Source organism: Homarus americanus, unplaced genomic scaffold (assembly GCF_018991925.1).
Source record: "Homarus americanus isolate GMGI-L3 unplaced genomic scaffold, GMGI_Hamer_2.0 scaffold24523, whole genome shotgun sequence".
In the NCBI taxonomy this organism is placed as follows: domain Eukaryota; kingdom Metazoa; phylum Arthropoda; class Malacostraca; order Decapoda; family Nephropidae; genus Homarus; species Homarus americanus.
Genome location: NW_024744357.1, coordinates 1518814 through 1544506, shown reverse-complemented (window position 1 = coordinate 1544506; position 25693 = coordinate 1518814). Strand labels below are relative to the sequence as shown.

At 44.1% G+C, this 25693-nt stretch overlaps 2 protein-coding genes across 3 annotated transcripts in view; both read left to right on the top strand.

Annotated features, from left to right (window-relative positions):
- The first annotated feature begins 1533 nt into the window (after positions 1 to 1533).
- LOC121877864 (pro-resilin-like) lies at positions 1534 to 2316 on the top strand. The gene is made up of 3 exons (XM_042383773.1): positions 1534 to 1575; positions 1758 to 1844; positions 1994 to 2316. Exons 1-3 carry the CDS (start codon positions 1564 to 1566, stop codon positions 2243 to 2245), a joined length of 351 nt encoding a protein of 116 aa, XP_042239707.1. The 5' UTR covers positions 1534 to 1563; the 3' UTR covers positions 2246 to 2316.
- A 2460-nt stretch (positions 2317 to 4776) lies between these two features.
- The window catches only part of LOC121877861 (pro-resilin-like), a 39340-nt gene continuing 18423 nt past the window's right edge, over positions 4777 to 25693 (top strand). The window contains exons 1-3 of one of the 2 annotated variants that reach the window (XM_042383767.1): positions 4777 to 4849; positions 5044 to 5130; positions 13245 to 13382. In XM_042383767.1, the coding sequence (XP_042239701.1) occupies positions 4796 to 4849; positions 5044 to 5130; positions 13245 to 13382 (279 nt within the window). In that variant the 5' untranslated portion in view covers positions 4777 to 4795. Of the gene's footprint in view, positions 4850 to 5043; positions 5131 to 5280; positions 5608 to 13244; positions 13383 to 25693 lie in introns of those variants that run through there. The other variant, XM_042383766.1, reaches the window with a different exon arrangement.

Here is a 25693-nt window from a genome sequence, read left to right as displayed (position 1 = left end):
TTAAAAGTCTACCCAGATCCCAACAGGCAACAATAATAAAAAAACCTAACACAAACAGAGACAATCGGACTATAAAAGGGTAGACAAAGGATGCGAGATTTTGTTGTGTATAATAAAGTACCATAAATTCCTTAACAAAATATTCAGCTTTCTATAATTTACCCTTAACCATACTTAACCTAAACATACGCAACATTGGCTTAACAGTATATACATATTTATACAACATACAACAAACAGAAGCAAGTGGAGGTGGGAGGCAATATAAGATTACAAAATACTCAAGTGCAGTGCTGAGATGGCTGACGAGTAAGGCTGAGTATTGAAGAAGATGGTAGGTAGTCACTGTGCCGTAGGTTTCCAGGATAGGTGATCCTAGTGTGGTCACTGCCCAGAGTGAACTGAACTCTCCTCGATCTGGAGCTGATGAGGAAGACTTGGAGGAGGTGACGCAACAACCAGGATATGGAGAAGGGAAACCCCGGAGTGGTAACTAAGACTAGTCATACTCGGGTTTCGTCCCTAGATGGCGTTGCTCGTGGTGCTGGGTAGGTAGATCATGACAATAGATGGCGTGGTTCGTAGTCCTGGGTAGGTAGATCATGAAAACTGATGGCGTGGTTCGTAACACATACATAATGCAAACAAGTCAATATGTCGCGACCGGGAACTTGAACGTCACTGTAGATTCGTGTTCAGCAAAATAACTTACAAATAAAATCATATTGTAAAGTGGTTCTCTTCTATAATTTGTTCATAAAGTTCTAACCGAAAGAGATTTTTTTTTCATTATACCGTGGAAATATCCAAACTGCTACACTTAAGGTAATTTACCCCGGTGTTAGGAATCCCCGTAAAACATTAATGGTGGTCTATCAGTTTCCAGACCACATTAAATACTTCTTTATGTTTGGAAAAGATACTGGAGACAATGATAGTGGGTCGTCATGTGTATACGAGATATAAACAGAATGTTTATGTGTATATGTACAGGAGACCTTACAAAGCATCATTAGTGTCAAATGAACAGAGAAACTAAAGGTGACGAATTGCGTGTATTTCGTCTACCTGTCTATCTGTCTGTCTGAGGTGTGAGCATCTGTAAGTGAGGCAGAAGCTTCCTTAAAAATAACACTCCTCGAAAAGATGAAATATTCCATGATCAATAAACACACAAATGGTTGCGTTACGTCTGTAGCAGAATTTCATCCGTGTATAATTTTAGTCTATGATTGGCGGATGGTTCACACGTAAGTGTCTCACAGTTTCTCTCTGCCTCTCACGCCGATAGCCTCCTCAACTTCATGACCTTGTTCTGGCTGGTGAACATAAACACATATCTGTGTAATGCAAAAACAGCTGAATCACAATAGAGTTATAACCGCATGCGAATATTCTGCAATCGTAAATTTAGAACAATATCTGTATTAGAGAATATCAAGCGTAACTCTTCTTTGTCAAGGTTATTACGTCACAGGTGTTGACTGAGGCCCCGAGTATATAAGATGGTATTACACCACAATGATCATCAGTCTGAGTCTTCTTCCTCACAAAACAACAAACATGTCTCTTAAGGTATCATGGCAGTCATTAAGCAGCGCCATGAATTTTTATATAATCCTTGTTTATTTTTGGAAAATAAAGCTTTTATTTCAGTTATAAACTATAGAAAATATATCATACAACCATAAAAATTTCAGACCGCCTTATCATGAACTCTCAGTAATAGAAAATAATAATGATAAAAACTTTCACAGTTCGTGCTCGTGTTGTGTGTTGTGAGGATGGCAGTGGCGCGCCCCCAGAATCACCCCAGACAGTACTATGGCTCCCCAGGTTCTGACGTGAGTAGTGCCACCTGTCTGTGTCAACACTCCCAACAAACTATAGTGGCTGACACCAGTATAATATTAACATGTGTATAACTGGTCAACCTGACCATGGTGACTTTAGTGAGACAGCAAATGTCCACATTTTATTATTATTGTTGCAGACTCCTGCTCAGTACAACTTCAACTGGCAAGTAAAGGATGACCCCTCCGGCAATGATTTCGGCCACGAAGAGTCCCGTGACGGCGACAACACCCAGGGCTCCTACTACGTGTTGCTTCCCGACGGTCGTCTACAAAGAGTCACCTACACTGTTAATGGAGACTCCGGTTACGTGGCCGAGGTCAACTACGAGGGTGAGGCCCAGTTCCCTACATACCAGTCGTCCTACACCCCAACTCCTGCCTACGGCTAAGAATTGATGAATTCATAATACTTATTATAACAATCAATTATTATTTGTAAAATAAATTTCTGCAAAGATAATTCCTTTTTCCTAAACCCTGAGACAGGAGAAAACATGGCATCTTGTTAATGTTGTCTTGCACAGTATATTTCTCCTCCTAAAACATTAACCGTAATATATAAAAGAAACTTTAGATCTACAACATATAGAGCCACATAAAAGTATACTAGAGATCACTGGAGTGTTAAGGGATCACTTGAAGATCGAATATTAATACGACATTATTTTTGTGTCTAATTTTGTACAGGAGACGTTAATGTTGTTTGTGTGGGAGTACATACAGGTATAGCGTTAATAGTGTTAGTGTGTAGAAAAGAAACATTTCTAGTAAGTCTACTGTATAAGAGACAATAATAATTGCATAGGAGAGAGCAGGACACGTTGATTTTGTGTCTATCAATGTATGAGACGTAATACTGTGACAATGAGTTTAAAGAAATTAATAGTCTTTCCTTTTATATACAGTAGCATCCAGGTGTGTTATTACACCCCTACCGTGTTTCCCTTGCTCATGTGGCGCTGTCGCACTACTCGTGTGGCCACGGAACTGATAGGGCCTTGCGAATTTGGCACATGAACAAGGAAGACACGGTTGGGGTGTAACAACATAATGTACATGAGGTGTTAACAGTACTTTATGGGGACCTATTATGGTGTTATGTAACCAAAACAATTTTGCTCCATATCAATATTGAATGATAAACGAGTCTCTTTGAAATAATTGCCCGTTAAGGACAGTGTGAACACACACTGTATACCATGCCTTCGGTGTACAACAGGCAGCATTGCTACATTATACTTTCCCTCCTTTACTTTTCAAATTACTTAGTTGGGTGAACCACTGATGTATTCACTCCATCTTTGCACCCTATTTACATAAACATAGTATCACGTATTAGAAACTTCTGTCAACAGTTTCAGGTTTACTCAGAACGTCCAAAAAATATTTAGTGAAATAATGTATGTCAGATGTTAACTAGAAATTCCCCTCGCGAATAAGTTGCAGTGGGTTCCCAGAGAATTTAAGTATCGGAAAAGGAAATAGTCAGTAAATTTTAGATATCAGATACGAGGAGGGTAGTTAACATGCTTATAATAAATCTTAATACTAATAAATATCAAATTACAACACCTGGATTGGCTGTGTAATGACAAGACGCCGGTCCTATGCCAGGTAAAACCGAACACACAAGATTTTAAAGTAGTAAATGGCAAAACAGATACAAGAATACGAGCACTCTGGTGGTCCTGTATAATGGCGCTCAAAAAAGTACGTAAGTAAGGATCTCGGACCTTATATCACAAATAAATAAAGCCTAATGATAAAGGTTCACTGGCAAAATCATGTAAGTCACATTATGAGCTCACAAGTAGGACGCGAGGCTGAAAAGATCACTTTGACAATAGTGGTGAAATACACAATGATCACATAGCCGTAAGGTAGCAGATACGAGGCTGAAACCTGCGCTGAGGAAGACGAACTTTTCAAACACTGGCTGTTGAAGAGGGAATGAGTGCTTGAACAGCAGCTGGACAAGGCTTATATGGACTCGACTCACGAAAAACCGCGGGCTTTTGACAGCACTTCTGTTATATGCGACGTTGGTTGGTTGATGAGCTACTCTAGTGGCTATTATTATAACTAATTCTCCTAATGTTATCTAAGTACTCGATGGTCGAAAGAAAGCGATAACATGCCAAGTTTTACTTGAGATCAAAACCATTCGAATTATCCTACACATGGTGTATTGAGGAAAAAATTAGTTTAAGAAGCCCAGCGGTGGATATCGTTCACTATATACGAGTATTTTGGTTAGCGAAGAGAAATTGCGGCCGACAATGAGCTCGATTATCTACACTTTACAATCTAAAAAAGTCCTTTCACTTCTGGAAGGACTGTACGAACAACTTCTGGGCGAATAAGTACTTCTTCGAACGGGAACCCAGTTGTATTCACTCGGCCGCTGCACCTCTGATACAATACACGAACTTGAGTACACAAAGGGAAGACGTTACCATAAAAACTGACTCTAAAGGTTGTGAGGATCGGCAAGTTAGGCAGAAGTGTCCTTAAAACCCACATCCTACGAAAAATAATTATTCAGTGATCAATAAACCCACAATTAGTTGAACTAGTTACATCACTAGAAGAATCTCGTCATGTATAAATGTAATCCATGATTGGTGTATGGTTCAGTGTCTCACTGTTTTGCTCGATAAACACCTTCCCTCTGTTTTGTTTTTCTCTCTCATCGTCTCTTCATTTTCTTCGGCCTTGTGCTGACCAGACAAAATCAACACAGCTTTGTTTAATGTAAAAATAGCTGAATTACAGAAGAATTCAAAACCAAAAGCGCATAAGTTGCCTCGCTATTTTAGAATAATTATTTGGATAACACTGAATCTCTCCGCATTATCAGACGCAATTCCTCTGTGTCAAGGTTATGACGTCACATGTGTTGACAGAAGCCCGAGTATATAAGGTAGTGTTACACCTCGATGATCATCAGTCTGGGTCTTCTTTATAACAAAACAACAAACATGTCTCTTAAGGTATCATGACAGTCATGAATCATCGTCAGGAACTTTGATCCTTGCTTATATATGAAATATATAGCGTCTACTTCAGCTATAATCTATTGAAAATATATCATAGCCTCAAGAAATTCAGAACTCCCTTTGCATGAACGATCACGAACATAAAATAATAATGGAATATTTTTTAATAATAATATATTCTTTCACAGTTCGTGCTCGTGTTGTGTGTTGTGACGATGCCAGTGGCGCGCCCCCAAAATCACCCCAGCGAGTACTATGGCTCCCCAGTTTCCAACGTGAGTAGTGCCCCCTGTCTGTGTCAACACCCTCAACAAACCAAGTGGCTTACACAAGTATAATATTAACTTGTGTATAACTGGGCAACCAGGCTGTGGTGACTATTATGGGAGAGAGTAAATATACACCTTTCATTATGGTTGTTGCAGACTCCTGCTCAGTACAACTTCAACTGGCAAGTAAAAGATGACCCCTCCGGCAATGACTTCGGTCACGAAGAGTCCCGTGACGGCGGCAACACCCAGGGCTCCTACTACGTGCTGCTTCCCGACGGTCGCCTGCAAAGTGTCACCTACACTGTCAACGGCGACTCCGGCTACGTGGCCGAGGTGACCTACGAGGGTGAGGCCCAGTACCCTACATACCAGCCTTCCTACACCCCAACTCCTGGCTACGCCTAAAGCTTGAAGTGATAATATTTATGTAATATACCGGATAATAAACTAAAATATGTAAATAAAAATTTTGCATTGAAATTTGCTTTTTCCAATAACTTTAGACAAAAGCGAAATATAACTTATTGTTAATGGTCTTTTGCACAATATATTTCACTACTAAAATATTACCTGAATTAGGTAAGAAAATATTATCATGTACAACATACAGAATCAGATACAAGGATACTAGAGATCACTGCAGTGCCAAAGGATGAATTGAAGGTTACATGATAAGGCGACGTTGTTTTTGAGTCAATATTTATACTGTAGATTATGACGTTAATGGTGTGTCAGTGTGCATAATACAGACGTTTCTGTTGTGTCTAGTGTACAAGAGACGTTTGTAACTAGACAGATCTCGTATAGAAGATATTACATATAGGTAGAATATTTATAGTAAGAGGAATGTAAAGAGAGGAAGTTTGGTAGCGTGGCCAGTTAGTTATTATTATACTTATATTACATGTTACGTTCTTAAGGGACAACTTCTCAAACACCACTTCGATACAACTATTTATTCATTCACTCAATGACATGGACATATTAATATCAATATCATATCGGAGTTACTAGCACATTATGTTTACGTTACTCGACAGACTCACGTGTAACCTGACAGAGGCCCAGCGGGTGCTGGCTGAGCTGCCTCCTATGGGAGACCCTGCTTAGCTGGTGACGCCGGGGTCTGGTCGGGAAGTCTCCCTCCCGACCTAGGGGGAGGACGAGCGTAACTCTGAGTGAGTGAACAGAATGACGACCTGAACGGGAGAGAGATGAGTCGGATGAGAATAATGAGAGTAACCAGAATAATCCGAAGAATGTGACCCCCTGGACGGGACTACAGGGCCTTTATATGGGGGAGAAACAGTGGGCGTTTGACCTTTGCCAATTAACACTAAACTGGTTAGATCTGGACAGCTGTGTTTGCCCAGGTGCATGGTCATGCCCGGGTGTGTCTTGGTTTGGTGTGGTTTCCTTAACACGGTTATATCATAGGATTACTCAAGTACTTAGGCCGGGGTCAGGTCCCTTGGGTCCTGACCCAGGGTGTGTCAACCTGGTATGTGAGGGTACCACACGGCCTGTAGCACTCACTGTTATATGTGTTGTAATTCTCTGGGCTGTAAGCTGTGGTCTGATAATCAATCATTACACGTTCAAAGTTTGTATAGGAGTTAACCGGACAAGTTAATTATGTGTCTATTGGTGTATGAGCTGCGTTAAGAGTATGTTCAAAAGTTTAAAGGAGAATTTGATAGTGTTTCTCTGCATGTACAGAACACTAGATGTTAACAGTATTTTTATAGGTATGTGAACGGAAAGAAGACCTTAACAGTGAGTTATGTTCCCAAAATATCAAAATTTGTCATATCAGCAATAAACGATAAATGCGTCTCTTAGGGATGATTACCCGATAGGTTCAGAATAAGCACCACACTGTAGAGTATACTAAACCTTCGGTAAACAAGAGGCAGTATGGCCACAGTGCACTCACCGGCCTTTACACCCCAAATTGTTCAGTTGGGTGCATTGCAGTGACCTGGGTTCGAGCAAGCGGCTCCTATGACAAGAGGAAAATGCTACATCAACTCCACCTTCGCGATAAAATAACATATAGTAACAACTAACAGGAAGACACACAGCAATGTATTCAGGAGACATCAGTACATTATGTAGTGAACATATGTATGTCTATCCCGGGTCGGTAATGTACCCCAAGTGGGGCGGGTAACCGCCTGCAATACACATGTGTAAAAGTGAGCAAGACACCGGAGTTACTGGTGTTTCTCTAGAAGCCCATTCACCAGCCTCACCTCGGTGTGGCTAACATGCGCATTAAACATACGCAGCCGCTGAGGTTTCAGAAATTCGTCAAAAGTTCGATCTGACCTCACTCAGTTGTGTTCTGACCTCACTAGGGGAAAGGTCACGGCAGGGTTAGCTCTGGAGGGATAATTATCAGATATGGCCAGTGCTTTGTGCGGTCTTGGGTATGAGAGTTTGTTGACCAAACTGGAGTGGTCCATTGAAGAATTGGCGAGGGCCAAGTTAGAAATTGAGAGGGCCACGTTGGAGAACCTGAAATTAAGGAAAGAGCTGGCGAAGTTAAAAGGAGAGGCTGGACGAGTAAAGCCAGTGTCTGTCGAAAACTCAAGCGAGTGGAAAGTTGTGAGTAGTGGGAAGATGAAGCTGGTGGTGAAGAAGTACACCAAGGATACGACAACAACGACAACAACAGCTAAGTGTACCATCCCGTTCAGTCCCTTGATAGACGAATTGGACGTTAGTACAGTCAGGGACAGGGATGACAAGGAAGGTATAAAAACTTTAATTGTTGGTGACTCACAGGTAAGGTACATGGACAGGGCCTTTTGTGGTAAAAACAAAAATAGGATGAGGGTGTGTTTGCCAGGAGCTGGAGTGGGGGATATAGTTGACAGGATGGACAATATCTTGTCTGGTAATGGGAACAAACCCATTATCTGCCTCAGTGCAGGAGGCAATGGTATTGGCCGGGATAGGAGCGAGGAGCTTCTTGATAAGTTCAAGGCAGCTATAGATCGTATTAGGACTAAGGGAGGGATCCCTATTATATGTGGTGTCCTGCCTAGAAGGAGAGTTGGCAGTGAATGGTTGTCAAGGGCGGTTGGTGTCAACGACCGTCTTGACAGATACTGCAAGTCAATATCAGTCCCATTCATTGACAACTGGGACAACTTCTATGGCAGAAGGGACCTTTATGCTAGGGATAGGGTGCACCTGTCTAGGGATGGAGTAGCAACCCTGGCTGGGGCTCTAGAGGGGGCAGTTCAAAAGATATCGAAGTCTTTAAACTGCTAAGAGAACATATGAGCACGGGGGTGGAGGAGACTGCAGTGGGAACCGGTAAACAAAGTGAAAGACTACAGGGAAATAGTGTTAGGAATGATGACAAAACTAAATTAGACAGGGAGTTTAAAACTAAACGCGGTAAGGGGACGACTCAGAACACGACTAACTTAAATGTATACTACGCGAACAGTAGAAGTATGAGAAACAAAATGGATGATATTAGGGCCTTGGTATGTACCGAAAAAATCGATATAATTGCATTCACTGAAACATGGATCAACCTAGACACACGTGAATTACCAGTCGAATACCAAATTGCGGGTTACAAACTGTTCCATACCGATAGGCAGACCAGGAAAGGAGGCCGAGTAGCAATCTATGTTAGGGATAATCTGAAGTGCGAAATAAATAAGGAAATAAAAACTGAGAAGAATACGGAAACAATTTGGATAGAATTAAGCGACGGTCGGAAAAAATTAATCACAGGAGTAATATATAGACCCCCCAATCTTGATAGCGTCAATGAGCGATTTATCTGGGATGAAATGCGCAGGGCTTCCATACACAACAAAGTCTGTATAGTAGGCGACTTTAACCTTGGCCAAATAGATTGGACTGACCTTACGGGTAACTCAGAATCAGAGGATTTTCTCGAGACGATCCAGGACTGTTTCCTAAGTCAACATATAACCGAACCCACACGGGGTAATAATATACTCGATTTAGTTCTGTCGAACAGAGAAAACCTCATTCGCAATGTCGAGGTAGGGAACGAATTTGCAAACAGCGATCACAAAGAAATTCGATTCCAGTTAGATTTTCAGGGCAGACGTAAGGAAAATTCCACTAAAGTACCAGATTTCAGAAGGGCAAACTTTGACAGTTTAAAGAGGCAGCTGAGAGAGGGGGTGTCGCGCTTGGCCATGAACCTGACAGATGACACCGACCTGATAACGAGATCTGAGATTGCCGAGTTCCACGACAATTTAAATAGTGAGTTACTTAATGCACAAAGGCAGAACATACCATACAAAAAACTCAGATCAGACAACAATGACCCTAAATGGATAAATAATTATTTAAAGAACATCATTGGCCAAAGGAAGGCTATAGGTAGAAGGATAAATCGTGGCGAAATTCACCTCGGGACTATTATAGGGTATTGGCGAGTAGGGTTAAAACCGAGATAAGGAAAGCAAAGAGGAATAATGAGGTAAGGATAGCAAGGGAGGCGAAGACAAACCCCAAAGGATTCTACCAACTGTATCAAACTAAAACACGAGAAAAGATTGGACCAATACGGTCAGACTCCGGCGAGCTCACTGATAACGACGGAGAAATGAGCAATAATTTGAATAAATATTTTTCAACAGTTTTCACCACAGAAAATTTAAACATGATACCAGAGGCACCGACTCTATTCAGAGATAGTGAAGAAAACAAATTAAGTGAGATAGTAGTGACTAGTAACGATGTTAGTAATCAAATAGACAAACTAAAGCCTAATAAGTCACCTGGTCCCGATGAGATATTTGCCAGAGTATTTTAAAGGAATGTAAGGAAGAGCTTAGTATGCCCTTAGCAAAGTTGTTTATCATGTCCTTAAAAACAGGTGTAGTACCAGAATCCTGGAGGATAGCGAATGTAATACCGATTTTCAAGAAGGGGGATAGACCACTATCCTCTAACTACCGCCCAATCAGTCTAACATCAATAGTAGGCAAATTACTGGAAGCAATCATTTCAAACTCTATTCGAAATCACCTGGAGAAGCACCGATTGATCAATGATTCCCAGCATGGCTTCACAAGCGGACGTTCTTGCCTAACTAATCTATTAACATTCTTTTCATCAGTTTTCGAATCGGTGGACGAGGGGCACAATTATGATGTGGTATATCTCGACTTTAGCGAAGCCTTCGACAGAGTCCCCCACAAAATACTAATTAGAAAGGTAGAAGCTCATGGCATCAAAGGTAACATCCTTAAATGGATTAGGGCGTGGTTACATGACAGGAAACAGCGAGTGAGCATTAACGGCACTAAGTCCCATTGGAGCAACGTCACAAGTGGAGTTCCCCAAGGCTCAGTACTTGGACCATTATTATTTATTATATACATAAACGACATAGATATCGGCATAGACAGCAACATAAGTAAATTTGCTGATGACACTAAAATAGGACGTGTTATCAAACCTGACGAGGACTGGGCAAAACTACAGGAAGACCTAAACAAATTTTTCGAATGGTCTGAAAAATGGCAGATGAAATTCAACGTCGACAAATGTAAAGTACTCAGTATAGGAGATGTAAACAGGGAAACCAGATACCAGATGAACAACGATGCCATAGAGAAATCCGACTGCGAGAGAGATTTAGGAGTAATGATACGTAGAAACCTTAAGCCAAGTAAACAATGTGTTTTTGCTCGTAACAAAGCTAATAAAGTACTTGGGTTCATACAAAGGAGTGTTAGTTACAAGACTAGCGAGGTCACCCTAAAACTGTATCTTGCTCTTGTGAGACCACACCTGCATTACGCAGTTTATTTCTGGTCACCGTATTACAGAATGGATATTGAATCCTTGGAAAGAATTCAGAGGAGAATGACAAGACTAATTCCGGGCATTAGAAACCTTGAGTATAGAGACAGGTTAAAGCATCTTAATTTGCACTCCCTTGAGAGACGTAGAGCGAGGGGCGACCTGATAGAGGTGTATAAGTGGAAGGCAGGGCTAAACAAAGGGGACATTACTAATGTACTCAAACTATCCAACCAGGAGAGAACTGGTAACAATGGTTTTAAATTAGACAAATTTAGATTTAGGCGTGAAACAGGTAAACACTGGTTTGGAAACAGAGTAGTGAATGAATGGAACAAGTTACCAAATATCATCATTAACTCGAATACGCTGAACTGCTTCAAACATAGGTTGGATGCTTATATGAGCAATAGGGGTTGGGTGTAAACGGGACTGCCCAGTATGGGCCAATAGGCCCACTGCAGTTTCCTCCATTCTTATGTTCTTATGTTCTTAAAAGTACGTGTACCCCAGGTCGAGTATGTACCCCAGGTAGGGCGCGCACATGCCTGCACTCTGCACAGAGAGGTGTAAAAGTGAACATTATGAGTAAGGGTAATACGGGATGCAACCATCCAGTCTTAAGGTATCTTTAATACGAGAACTATCAGCCCATGACCTCTGACCTTTCCAGTTAATCTCTGACCTTCAGAACACTTTCAGATGTAACCCGTTATTATGTAGAGTATCATATGTAATTACCATGTCAGGACGTTTCAGTCACAGGTGTTTCTGCCTCAGCGTCCTATACTAAGCTCTTTCATCCTAGACGTACGGTATTAGCCTGTTATGTGTCAACTTAGCACATCAATCTTGAATGTTTTCAACTCTTTATCTTCGAATATAATTGATTCGTTCAGAGGATAATCTAATAAAAAAAAAAAAATTCCATTCTCTAGGAGCGTAGTGGGTATTATTCATTAAACTAATTCCTCGTACGTTACCTAAGACTTGGTGGCCGAAGGATCACAATACCATAACACGTTTTACTTGATGTCAGAATAATTCAGATTATCTTACACATGGCATAGTTTCACAAGCCCAACGGTGGGTATCGTTCACTGTACAGTATGCGAGGTGAACAGGAGGTATTTTGGCCGACAATGAGCTCAACTATCTTCATTTTCCTAATTATAAAATCCCTTTACAGATGGAAGTATTGTGAGAACACCATTTGGGCCAACAAGCAACCCTTAGGACGGGAAGCGAGTAATGCCTTCACTCGGCCGCCGCACCTCTAGTAGAATGTACGAACTTTCGTATATAAAGGGAAGAAGTTACCATAAAAACTGACCCTGAAGGTTAATGAGGAGGTGTGAGCATCTGTAAGCGAGGCAAAAGTGTCCTTAAAAATACTCGTCCTGGAAAACATTAAATGCAGTATTCCAAGATCAATAAACTCACAATTAGTTGAACGAGTTAGATCACTGGAAAAATTTCATCATGTATAATTTTTAGTCGTGATAGGTGTTTGGTTTACACTTAAATGTCTCACTGTTCTGCTCGATAAACACCTTCCCTCTGCTGTTTTCTCTCTCATCCACTCCTCAACTACTTCGGCCTTGTGCTTTCCTGTCCACATCAAGTTTTTCTTAATATAAAAATTGCTGAATAACTGTGGAATTCAAAATCACAAGCACAATTTTGCACTCGCAAATTTAGAACAATTATTTACATTACATGAAATGTCTCGGCAATATCAAACGTAACTCTTCTCTGTCAAGGTTATTACGTCACATGTGTTGACTGAGGCCCGGAGTATATAAGACGGTGTTACACCTCGATGATCATCATTCTGGGTCTTCTTCCTCACAAAACAACAAACATGTCTCTTAAGGTATCATGACAGTCATGAATCACCGTCATTAATTAATATATAATCCTTGTTTATCTGTGGAATATAAAGTTAACACTTAAGCCTTAAACTATTGAAAATATATCATACGAGTTCAACCCTAAAATGTCAGAACTTCCCCTGCATGAAATATCAATAAAAGAAAACAATAATCTTATAAACCTTCGCAGTTTGTGCTTGTGTTGTGTGCTGCAACGATGACAGTGGCGCGCCCCCAAAATCGCCCAAATGAGTACTATAGCTCCACAGGTCCTGACGTGAGTAGCGTCACCTGTCTGTGTCACAACCCTCTAAACACTTATGGCTGACACCAACACAATATTAAGCTTCATGTAAAACAGATTAACCTGGCCGTGGTGGCTCGAGTGAGACAGTAAATATACACCTTTCATTATTGTTGTTGCAGACTCCTGCTCAGTACAACTTCAACTGGCAAGTGAAAGATGACCCCTCCGGCAATGACTTCGGTCACGAAGAGTCCCGTGACGGCGACAACACCCAGGGCTCCTACTACGTGCTGCTTCCCGACGGTCGCCTGCAGAGGGTCACCTACACTGTCAACGGCAACTCAGGCTACGTGGCCGAGGTGACCTACGAGGGTGAGGCCCAGTTCCCTACATACCAGTCCTCCTACACCCCAGCTCCTCGCTACGCCTAAGGATTCTTTAAGTGATAATATTTATTGTAACATAACCAACTAATATATGTAAAAAAAAACATATATATTGATTTTTTTTCTCCAAATCCTTAGACAAGAGGAAGTAATTATAAATTTTTTTAATGTTTCATGAACAATATTAAAACTTTGTTTGGTGAGACAAACTATATATCTGCAACATGTAGGGCCATATCTTAGTATACTGGAGATCACTGCAGTGCTAAAAGATAAGTTGAAAGTCGAATGGTAATACAACACTTTCCGAGCCGAAAATGATGGAGGTGACGTCAGTTTTGTGTTCACGTTACCCTATTTTTCACGTCCATCCTGACCAATTGTCCTACATGACCACCACTTCCATAACCGAAGAATAACTACAGTATATGTGGTGGCTGTCAAAATGTGGGTAAACTGTTTTAGTACAAAAATAGATATGACGGTAATATTAATTTGGCGTTGTTAAGTCCTTTTCATATATAATTTCATCTGTAAAAGGAAACGCAGAACAATATCTGAGACCAGCAAATGTTACAATGAGAAAACTTATACTCCTGTTGATCTACTAACAAAAAAATTCATAATTTGTTGACTGATAGAGCACAACACATTTCATCTGAGTCATAGATAATTTCTTTACTTTTGTCTAACAAAAATTGTTTGGCGGCAACGCCATCTCATATCTAATTAATTATTGACATGTTGACTCTAATTTCATAATTTTGCCCACCACCTTGATATTACCGGATGTACACATACTGCTTATAATTGTTGCCTTGTCACCAGTATTTGTGACAGTTAATAATGTATAATTATTGCTGTCTTGTCACAAACACGCCAGCCTACCAGTTTCTGACAAACACTTGGTAATCTTTTCACTTCCAACATATTAAATATCTAACGCTAAACTAATGCACCGACCAGCTGTATCATTCCACTAAATGTGACGAAGCACCTACTGCTAGCTTTAATGGGTGCCTGACTGGCTGCACTAAATGTTAGCAAACCAGCAAAATATTTTACAAAAGTACATTAACACACACTGATACTATCTCAGTTACATGATATTCATAATGTAATTCAAGTTGTATTATTATACTTATTTACATAATATTTGTATGAAAATAAGGTAGTACTGTTAGATATTATCCACTAAGTACCAGCAACTTTACGAAACTTTCCCATAGAAGGAAACCTGTATCTTACCTCAAGAATATCCAAAACAAGGTGGAGGAATTCCAATTATCCTAAATTTTATTTTGGCGAATTTCCATTTTTTTTTTTTTTTTTTTAATATACGTTCCTTTACCGAGGACACCATGTGGGCGCTTCATTATGTTGATGTATGCTTTATAACAACCCACAAAACGCTAAGCGACCGATCACCACCCAGTGACCTTTCAATATACCTTACCTAACCAAACCTACCTAATCTAACCTAATTTAACTTAACCTAAGATAATATATATCCATTCTTGAATTAGAGGTGGATTTGGTTTGTTTCAACTTATTTACACCAATCACATCTGTTACGAGTTGGGGATTTAGAATATAGTTAAAAGTCTACCCAGATCCCAACAGGCAACAATAATAAAAAAACCTAACACAAACAGAGACAATCGGACTATAAAAGGGTAGACAAAGGATGCGAGATTTTGTTGTGTATAATAAAGTACCATAAATTCCTTAACAAAATATTCAGCTTTCTATAATTTACCCTTAACCATACTTAACCTAAACATACGCAACATTGGCTTAACAGTATATACATATTTATACAACATACAACAAACAGAAGCAAGTGGAGGTGGGAGGCAATATAAGATTACAAAATACTCAAGTGCAGTGCTGAGATGGCTGACGAGTAAGGCTGAGTATTGAAGAAGATGGTAGGTAGTCACTGTGCCGTAGGTTTCCAGGATAGGTGATCCTAGTGTGGTCACTTCCCAGAGTGAACTGAACTCTCCTCGATCTGGGGCTGATGAGGAAGACTTGGAGGAGGTGACGCAACAACCAGGATATGGAGAAGGGAAACCCCGGAGTGGTAACTAAGACTAGTCATACTCGGGTTTCGTCCCTAGATGGCGTTGCTCGTGATGCTGGGTAGGTAGATAATGACAATAGATGGCGTGGTTCGTAGTGCTGGGTAGGTAGATCATGACAATTGATGGCGTGGTTCGTAACACACCCCCCCTCCTAAGACCTCCATAGCGCGGGCGCGAAGGAGGTGATCACCTGGTGCGTCTGGAGAGTAGCTGCTGCATTTCCACTGGAGCTCGGGATAAGGAGTCCGCAATCAGGTTGTCCACCCCCTTTATGTGCCGGACTTGTAGATTATAGGGCTGGGTGAGGAGAGCCCAGCGGAGGATTCGCTGGTTGGAGGTCATGTTGGTTTGGATGAACGTGAGCGGGTTATGGTCGCTGAAGACTAGGGTGGTTTGTGGGCGAGATTGGAGGTAACATTCAAACTTCTTTAATGCCAACACCAGAGCCAGGGCCTCCTTCTCTATGGTCGAGTAGATGGTCTGATGTTTTTCAACTTGGCGGAGTAGTATGCCACAGGGTGAAGGACATTAGTGGTTGGGTCGGGTTGTAGGAGCACAGCCCCCACTCTGACACTGCTAGCGTCGATTTGCAGATGGAAGGGCAAGGCATAGTCAGGGGGGTGGACTACAGGCTTGGAGGCAAGGAAGGCTTTGAGGCGGTGGAAAGACTGGTCGCACCTCTGGTTCCAGATGTAAGGGACCGCAGAACTGGTAAGGTCTGTGAGGGGTCCGGCCACGCTGGAGAAGTTACTGCAGAACCGACGGTAGTAGCCGCACATCCCCAGGAAGCGCATGAGTTCCTTCCTCATCCTTGGAGTGGGGAAGGACAAGATGGCTTTAACGTTTGCGTCCTTGGGTCTCACCATACCATGCCCAACGATATGTCCCAAATAAGTCACTGAGGCCCGGCCAAAAGCAGATTTAGCCAGGTTTATGGTGAATCCAGTCTCTTGCAGTCGTGCGAACAGTATCTCCAAACGCACCAGATGTTCGTCCCAGCCGTCCGACACCACCACCAGGTCATCCAGGTAGGCGAACGTCCCATCTAGGTCCTGAATCAGGTAATTGATTGCCCTCTGGAATGTGGCCGGAGCATTAGAAAAGCCAAACGCCATAACCAAATATTGAAAAAGACCAAATGGAGTTATAAATGCTGAGATTATTTTTGCCCTATCCGTGAGTCCCACTTGATAATATCCTTTCAACATGTCCACTGTAGTTATAAATTTTGCACAGCCTATGCTGTCTATTATATCTTCAATCAAAGGTAGAGGGTAGGAGTCTGAGACAGTGACCTGGTTCACTTTACGATAATCGGTACAGAAACGAAAAGTGCTATCGGGTTTTGGAATGAGAAGGCAAGGTGAAGCCCAGGGGGAGGTACTAGGCTCAGCTAAGTTATGTTTTAACAAAAAATCTACCTCCTTTTTCATAATCTCTCTTTTTTGTGGATTTAGTCGATATGCTGATTGCCTAATGGGTTGCACATCATCTGAGATTAGCTTAATATCATGTTTAAGTATATTGCAAAACCCTGGGAGGTCCGACGTGACTTTAGGAAATGTTGATAATAACTTAGTGAGATCTTTTGCTTGAGATGGATTCAGAACAGAAAAATACTCATCCAAGTTGTTGAGTATGTGACTGTTAGCAGGGTTTTCTTTAGGTAGAGGGAAGTCTAAATTATCCAATAGATCCATGTCATCTGTCTCCGGCCCTGACAAAACCGTATGCAATACAGGTATGCTTATAGCCTCTGGGATTTCTTCCTCTGACTGCCTGGAATGGTAAAGTTTCATGAGATTAATATGAACAAGTTGTGAATCTTTTCTGCGATCAGGAGTATGGACTATATAGTTGAGGGGAGATAGTTTATTAGCAACTATATTGGGACCAGTAAACTTGCTTTTAAGGGGAGAGCCTGGAATGGGTAGAAAGAGTAACACTTTGTCACCTGGAGAAAATGATCTTTCAACTAATTTAGGTTGGGACCACCATTTTTTCGTGGACTTTTTTAAGTTTGACTGAGCAATGGTTCGGACTTCAGGTAATTTGTCCCGTAAAGTGTCAATGTATTGGGAAACTGTTGCGGGCTTAATAGATGGAGTGTCAAACCACTGCTCCTTTACTATTTTAAGGGGTCCCCTAATTTGTCTCCCATATAGTAACTCGAACGGGGAGAAACCCAATGACTCCTGGGGACAATCCCTGATGGCAAAGAGTAGCATTGATTTGAAAGTTTGATGGAACCGTTCCAAGCAACCTTGGGATTGTGGGTGGTAAGCCGAAGATGTACAATGGTCCACACTGAGGTCTTTCATCACCTGTTTGAAAAGATTGCTCGTAAAATTGGTGCCCTGATCGGATTGGATCTATTTAGGAATGCCCACTGAAGTGAAAAGGTGCAAGTGAGATTTGATTACATTTTTTGAAGTGATGCTTTTAAGGGGAAAAGCCTCAGGATAACGTGTACTGGTATCCATAACTGTGAGCAGGAATTGATTTCCCTTCTTAGTCTTTGGTAATGGGCCCACACAATCCACAACAATCTTTTCAAATGGTGTAGAAAATACTAGGATGGGCTTAATGGGAGCTCCTGGTATACTTTCATTTGGTTTTCCTACCATTTGACAAATATGACAAGATTTTAGGTACTTTGACACATCCTTCCTAAGTCCAGGCCAGTAATAGTGTTGGAGGAGCTTTTTATATGTTTTCAGGATTCCCAAATGTCCTGAAATACCATCATGGGCAAGGGCAATTAATGCTGGTCTGACTGAGGAAGGAATTACCACTTGATATATTTCAAACCACGTGTCTAGATGGGTAAGCTCAGGGGGTCTATAGGCCCTTATCAAAACCCCTTCCTGATAATAAAAACACGGAAGGGTGTTAAAATCTTTACCCTCAACTGCTGCATGATGAAGTTTATTCAAAGATGGATCAGATTGTTGGGCTTTAATGAGCTCATCCTTACTAATGGTCTTATTGTACAGCTCTTCTGTGGGTAGGAAGATATTGGAGGTGGTTTAGATGAAGAGGGCCCATTTCGCACACTCTGTGACCGGGTGACAGCACAAGATGGGAAAAGGTGAGGAGTAGTTTCTTCAAGGTCAGTGGTGGAGTTGACAGGTAAGGGAGAGTCGACTGTCTTTATGTTGGGAACCACTAGATCTCCTACCATGTTGTTGTTGTTGTTGAGATTGTCGGACCGTAGTCCGACACGGGCCTTTGCCTATAGGCGGCCCGTTTGGTGGTTCCGGCTGGAGCTCCAGGAGCAGCCAGACCGGATTGGGATTGGAGGTGGTCCCACCTGCAGATTGGAGGGATACTGCAGGTTGCAAGTGTGAGCGGACCCCCGATCAGTGGACGCTTACCACCAGCCCCCACTCTTGGACGTGGTCAGCTTCGGAGTGGCGCGCCCCCCGAACTGGGGTCCGCACTTGCTGGGAGAGGATGCTTTCTAAGCTATCTGGGTGGTGGGTATCGTGTGATGACCCGGAGTAGGTGGTGAATGTGGTCTGTATGGGCCTTTCGGGTTAGAGTGGCCGCTGGTGTTGTGTGTGTTTCTTGGGAGATTTGAGTTCTGTTTCGGAGGCTTTGTGTGACCTCGCAATCGAGGAGATAGTGTTCAAGTGGGTTGGCTGCTGGCTCCTGACAGTAGGTGCATTCCGTGACGTCATTTCCGATCATCTGCCAGGAGCACTTGTACCCTAGTCGTAGTCGATGAAGGCTGACTTGGGTTTGTCTTGGAGTTTTCTTGACAGCGAAAGGTGGTTCCCCTTTTGTGGCCGCCAGGTACCATTTGGCTGATTGGGAACCAGCGTTGAGTGCATGAAGGAAGCTCTTTTTGATGTGGAGCTTGGTAGTCTTTCTGAGGTGATTCTTGATCTGTTGCACACTTGCTGGAACTTGGATGTGTACGCTACTAGAACGTGTAGCTGCCTTGGCTGCTTCGTCTGCCACGTCGTTTCCTCCGATCCCTACATGACTGGGAATCCAGTGTAAGACGACTGGTCGGTTTTGGCTTTGGAATTCCTGTAGCTGTGCGAGGATCGAGGTGATGATGTGGACGTTGTCTCTTGGTTGACTGTGTTGCAGCGCCTGCATGGCCGATTTCGAGTCCGTGTGAATTATGACGGACTTGTTGTGTTGTGTTGCAGCGTGTTGTAGGGCCTTTGAGATTGCTACCAGTTCTGTTTGTAGGGTGGAGCAGTCGTTGGAAAGTCTCCATTGGAGGGTCTGACCTTGGGTGTAGAAGGCCGCTCCGGATCTATGATGTTTTGGGTCCACCGAGCCGTCTGTGAAGTATGATGCTGCATCAGCCGGTGTCTCGGTGGCTATGGCTTCGAGAGTTATTTTTTTGAGGTCCTCCTTCTGGAGGTTGGCTTTACTATCGCCTAGGTCGGTAAATTTGAGTGTGGCTGGTGGAGGGCTCCATGGTGGAGGAACAGCGTAACCATTGTCTCGTGTGTCTTGGTTGTTCTTGACGAGTGTTTCTGCTTGCAGGTGTCGGATGACCTCGCTTGCCTCGTGCGACCAGGTGGCCCCTCGCACTCTGTGGTCGAGGTGGAGGGAGGCACTGATTCGAATCTTGGCAACTGTGGGCTTGTCTGCTCTACAGATTTTGGCGAGGAGACCGGCTGTCACCTGCTTGACTCGTACTGCCAGGGGTGGTAGTTCGGTTTCCATTTGCAGATTGCAAATTCTGGTCCACATGGGTGCTCCGAGCATGGTCCTGAGAGCATTGTTTTGGATGACTTCTAGCTTAGCTATTTGGTCTTCTCTCAGTCCAATGAGTGCTGGAGCACTGTAATCTACCAGCGATCTGATGGCGGCTGTGTAGTAGGCTTTGAGCACATGAAGGTTTGCTCCTGCGGATTTGCTGGTGAGCGACCTCATTATATTGTGTCTGCTCTTCGTCCTGTGCCTGAGATACTCGAGTTGCGGCTTGAAGGTGAGTTTCTGGTCAAACCAGATTCCAAGACACTGGTGGGCGTTGGTCCAGACTACCGGCGTGTTTTGTATGGAGAGCATCTTGTCTGGTGTGTCTGTGCAGATGGCCATCGCTTTCGACTTGGCTGGATTTATCTTGAGTCCAAGTCTGTTGCACTCCTCTTCTATAAGTTGGAGTGCGTGTTGCGTGTTGGCTAGTCTGTTCGATCCTCTTACTATAAGCTGTAAGTCGTCTGCATAGCATAGGAGCTTGGCTGTTTGTCTGAAAGGAAGTTTGACTAGATTTTCCATCAGGACATTGAACAGCATTGGACTGAGGATGCCTCCTTGTGGGGTTCCGTTTTCATGGACCCTGTAGCTTGAGGTTGCTCCCTGAAAGCGTACTCGTGCTTCTCTCTGTGTGAGGTAGTTCTGGATCCACCCCAGCAACCTTCCTTTGACGCCTTTTTTAGCGAGCGTAGTTGTAATGGCCAATGGATTTGCTAGTTCGAAGGCTTTCTCCAGGTCGAGGAAGACCACCAGAGCTGGTTTGTTGTCCACTGTGCTGAGTATCTCGGCGATGTTGTTGCCTGTGCCGGTGTTCTCGGTGTAAGCAAAGATGTGAGGGTGTGGGCTGCCTACTTTCCACTTGAGTCGGTTGAGAGCCATTCTTTCTCCCGTCTTCGCTATGCATCTGAGAAGGGAGATGGGCCTCGGTTTGTCTGGTTCTCTGGGCTTCGGAATGGGCTGTATATCTCCCTTCTTCCATTCCGGTGGGAGTCTTTGTGCTGTCCACGAGGCATTGATGGCTTGCAGCAGAGCCTCGTGTCCGGCTTCTCCGGCATGGGAAAGCATGGAGTAGGTTATCCTGTCGGCCCCTGGTGCTGTGTCCTTGCTTCGTTTTAGCGACTTCTGGAGTTCTTGCTGGTTGAATGGTCTGTCAGTGTCATCTTCACTGTTGCAGGCCTCTTCGATCATCTGGAGTCTGACCTGTCGCAGACGCCGTTGTGTCTCCTCCGCCTGTCTCGGGAGGTTTTTCGTTGCTGCTCGGTCAGAGAACAGTTTTGCAAGTCAATCGGCTTCCTCTTCTGGGTTGGGATGGGTTGGTGGTGGTGGCGTTGCCTTCCCAGATGCCCTTCGGATCTGGGCCCACATCTTGCCAAGGGAGGTGTGCTCGTTCAGTTCGGAGCACCACTTGAGCCAGCTTACGTTTTTTATTTCTTCCTTCACTTCCCTGGTATCCTTAACTATGACTTGCAGGAGATGTCTGTTTGTTGCCGTGGGATGTCTCCTGTAGTTTCTTCGGGCCATGTTCACTCTGTGGTTGAGTTCTTTCACCCTGGGACAGTAGTACCAGTAATCATTGTACTGTCTTGATGTGGGTTTTGTTTTTGGGATAGCCTCTTCTGCCGCTTGGTGAAACGCCTCGACCAATTGGTGGTGGAGGGTTGTCTCATCCACGGGTGCTGCGCCGGCCGGCTGTGATTTTTCGCGCCACTTAGCCAGGTGTTTCTTAAAGAGTCCCCAGTCTGCCTTTTGGGTATTGTATCTCCATCTCGGGGGGGGTGGAGTGGGGAGTTTGTTCACCTTCAGCGTTGTTAGGGTTGCGAAGTGGTCGCTGGTCAGCGTGGGGTGTATCTGCCAGGAGGCCGAAGGCTGTAGTGCACTGGAGACGAAGGTTAGATCTAGCCTTCCTCCCCTAATGTGGGTGGGCTCTCCGGTGTTCAGGAGGCAGATCTCGGGTGTATCTTGAAAGGTGGTGTATAGGTGTAGGCCGTCTTCATTTGTGGGGCTTGCCGAGCTTAGGAAGGGATGATGTGCGTTGAAATCCCCTCCTATGAGTGTGGCGTGGTCAGCGGCCGAAGCAAATAATTGAGTAACCTCCAGTGAGCCCCTTGGGTTCTTGTAGATGTTGTGAACAGTTAATTCCCGTTCTTGGAGGGTTACTTTGACGGCCTGTGTCTCGATGTTTTCCCCACATGGAAATTGCTGCGTGACATCGGCGGAGGGTATGCTTGACTTGACCAAGATCATACATCCTCTTGTTGACGCCTGCGTGAAATGCCTCCTGTATGTCTTGTAACCGCTGAATTTGAAACAGTGGTGTTCTTGTAGAAGTGTTTCTTGTAGGAGTATGATGTCAAGCTTGTCCTTGGCTGCTGCTTCTTGTAGGAGGTGTTTCTTGTTTTTGATGCCCTGAGCATTCCATGTTAGGATGTTCAGGGTGCTGATGTTTTCCACCACTGTTTCATCGGGGACTTCTGGTGGTCCTCGATGGAGATGTCCAAGTTCGATTCCAACTGGATCAGGTTCATATCTTCGTGTTCTGTGGTTTTTGCCTTCTGGGCCGTGGTTCGGTTCAGGGGAGTTGAAACGTCCAGTTTCTTTCTGGGAGCTGTCGGTATCTTGGGTTCTCTGGTGGCCTTCTTCGGTGTAGAGTGTACCTCGGCTGTCACTCGTGTGAGGACCGGCGTGGCTTCCTCCACTGAGTTGGCTGGAGCTGTGGCGACTTGCCCGAGGACGCTCCCCATGAGTATTTGGAGCTGTGTGGGTTGGATCTTGTGGTCCAGTAGTCCGGCTAGGCCCTCCGCGAAGGTTGTCAGTACCTTGGCTAGGTCTGATACGTGTATCATTCCTTCTGGTGCCTTGGTGTGTGCTTCTTTTGTCTTTCTCGTGGTTGTCGTTGTCTGCTGCTTGGGTGGCTGAGGTGTGGCCGTAGTGAGGCCAGGAAACTGGGCTGCACTTTGGGTGTTGACTGGCTGAGGAGGTTGTCTTTGTTGTTTTGGCCTTTGGGTTCCCCACACGAAGGTACTTGGTGGGGCTGGTGTGTAGGCGGTGGGGGCCGGTCTTGCTGCTGGTCGGTTTGCCTGGACCCTCTTTGTTCTCTCGGAGCATCCAGGATTCCAGGCGTGGTGTTTGCCCCCGCAGTTGGCACACTTGGGGGCAATTTTTTCCCCATTTTTCAACTTGGTGAGGCAGGAGTGTGTGCCGTGCTTCTGTGCGCAGACTGCGCAGATTTCCTTGTACGTGCACCTTGTCTGATGGTGCCCGTATTTCTGGCATCTGAAGCACCGCAGGGGCTCTGGGACGAAGGGCCTCACTTCGTAGATCCCCCAGGTTTTGAGGTCTATGGTGCTGGGGGGTGAGCCGTAGTGCGTTATGAGCACTTGTTTCGTGGTGGCCGTCTTGTCGGACAGGGGAGAGCATCTCTCGGCTTTTAAGATCTTCGGGTGGTTCTCCAGGGGTTCGAGAGGTAGTTCCTTTGGGTACCGGAGGACTACCGACTTCATCAGTTTCTGGGCGGGGTCCAGCTTTGTTGACGCAACGGTGGTGGTGTTTTGCAGGTAAGTGTCGAGGGTGGTGGCAGAGTCCTTGTCTTTGGGGTGAATAATCATCTCCCCCTTTAGGTTGGGCCGCACTGAGAACTTGGCCAGTGGGTTTTGCTTTTCCATCTCTGTGACGGCGGCATATGTTGCTTTTGCGTCCGTTTTCGTGATTCGGAATTTTGGCAGTGTCGTTGGAGGTGAGCTGGTGGTGGTGATGGGTGCCTTTTGGGCTGCTTGACGGCATTCGTTTCCCGAAAAGGCACGTCGGCGTTTCTTGTTTTCTACCTTCGTCCAGTTGTCCTCAGTGGCGGTAGCAGTAGTGGTGGAGTTGTTGGAGGTGGTGGCAGTGTTCTTACTTTTCAGGGCTTCATTGAAGGCGCGTAACTGGTCCGCTTTCTCTGTGCGAAGCCTGTCGTAGTTCGGGTCGTCAGGTTGGCGGTTCAGGCGGGGGTCGCGGTTAGGAGGGCGTACGCGCTCCATAACCGTTTTTATTTATTTATTTATTTTTTTAATTATTAAATCCTACCTATTCCGGTTGAGTAAGTAGCAGAGGAATTTCAGCACTCCCCACTGGCTGGTGGTCGTAGAGTGGTTCCTGAGCTTCTCTCCCGGAGCCCCGTTGGGGAAGCCTACTTCCTAGTGTATGTGACTGCTCACTTATAGACGTGAGCTAAGTGTGCCTATTTGGGAAGGATAAGGATTGCTACCCTCTTTCCAGGTGGACCCGCACGATCACGGTTTTCCTGGAAAGACTCGGCTGGGATGGGTTTTGCTCCAACCCCCTTTCGTGTTCACAATCTCCTGGGAGGGAGGTGAACAGTTACAGGGGGAACCGCAGGACGAATACACTTTTGAGGGTGCAGGTCCCTAGGCCAGAGCGAAAAAGGAAAAATAGTAGTAGAAGGAAAAGAGCTCAAACCACGCCGGGAATATCGCGCTATAACTGCTCTCCAGCTGGAGTGTGGGTCACTCACACCACCAGTGGGGAGGGCAAGCTAATGCTCGATAAACCGAGAACGCTCGTGAGTTGTTGTGGGCGATGACAGTCGTGGGTGGTCCGGTCCGGGAAGATGGCCAACAATGGCACAAGGGAGAGGGCGGTCTTCACAGTTCCGGGTCCAGCAGGAGGTCTTGTTGAGAGGTCTTCTTGGTTCAGGAGCGATGTGAGAAGTGATTTATATGTATATGTGTATGTGTATATATATATATATATATATATATATATATATATATATATATATATATATATATATATATATATATATATATATATATATATATATATATATATATAATATATATATATACGAATAGGGAAAGAACGAGACCCCTCTATGATTGAAAATTTTCCCTCATAGGTGAATGAAGAGAGGAGATCCTGATGGGGCCTTTCCACATTGGTGGTTGCTATTGGTTTGAATTTGGGATCCAGGGAACTTCTTTTAGAAGTTCGACACTTTGGGTGTTTACAAGACTGGATCGTATGGCCTGGTTTTTTATAGTAAGAACAATAACACTTGGTTGCATCAGGGGGTTAGGTGTGGGACCTTTCGACCTACCACTCACGTCCCCAAGGTTATCATCAGAGGAGGACCTAACATGTTGGAAAGGACCACGTTCCCTACTGCCCAGTGACTCCACCAGCAAGGCGTACGCATCAGCCACCTCAGCCGCACGCCCTAAATTAACCTCTCCACGCTCTTCCACATGCTTCAAGATGTGAAATGGTATCTTGCTCTTCCACTCCTCCAGGACTACCAAGTTTAACAAATCCTGAAATGTGGAGGTCTTTGTAGCCTCTAACCACTTCTTGGAAAAGCTAAGCTTTTCTTGTGCAAACTCAATAAAGGTGTGTGAAAATGTTTTGGTTAGTTCACGAAACTTTTGCCGATAT

Coding starts and splice junctions, on each gene's coding strand:
- LOC121877864 (XM_042383773.1), top strand. Junction 1,845..1,993: donor ATGGCTCCCCAGGTTCTGAC/GTGAGTAGTGCC, acceptor TTATTGTTGCAG/ACTCCTGCTCAGTACAACTT.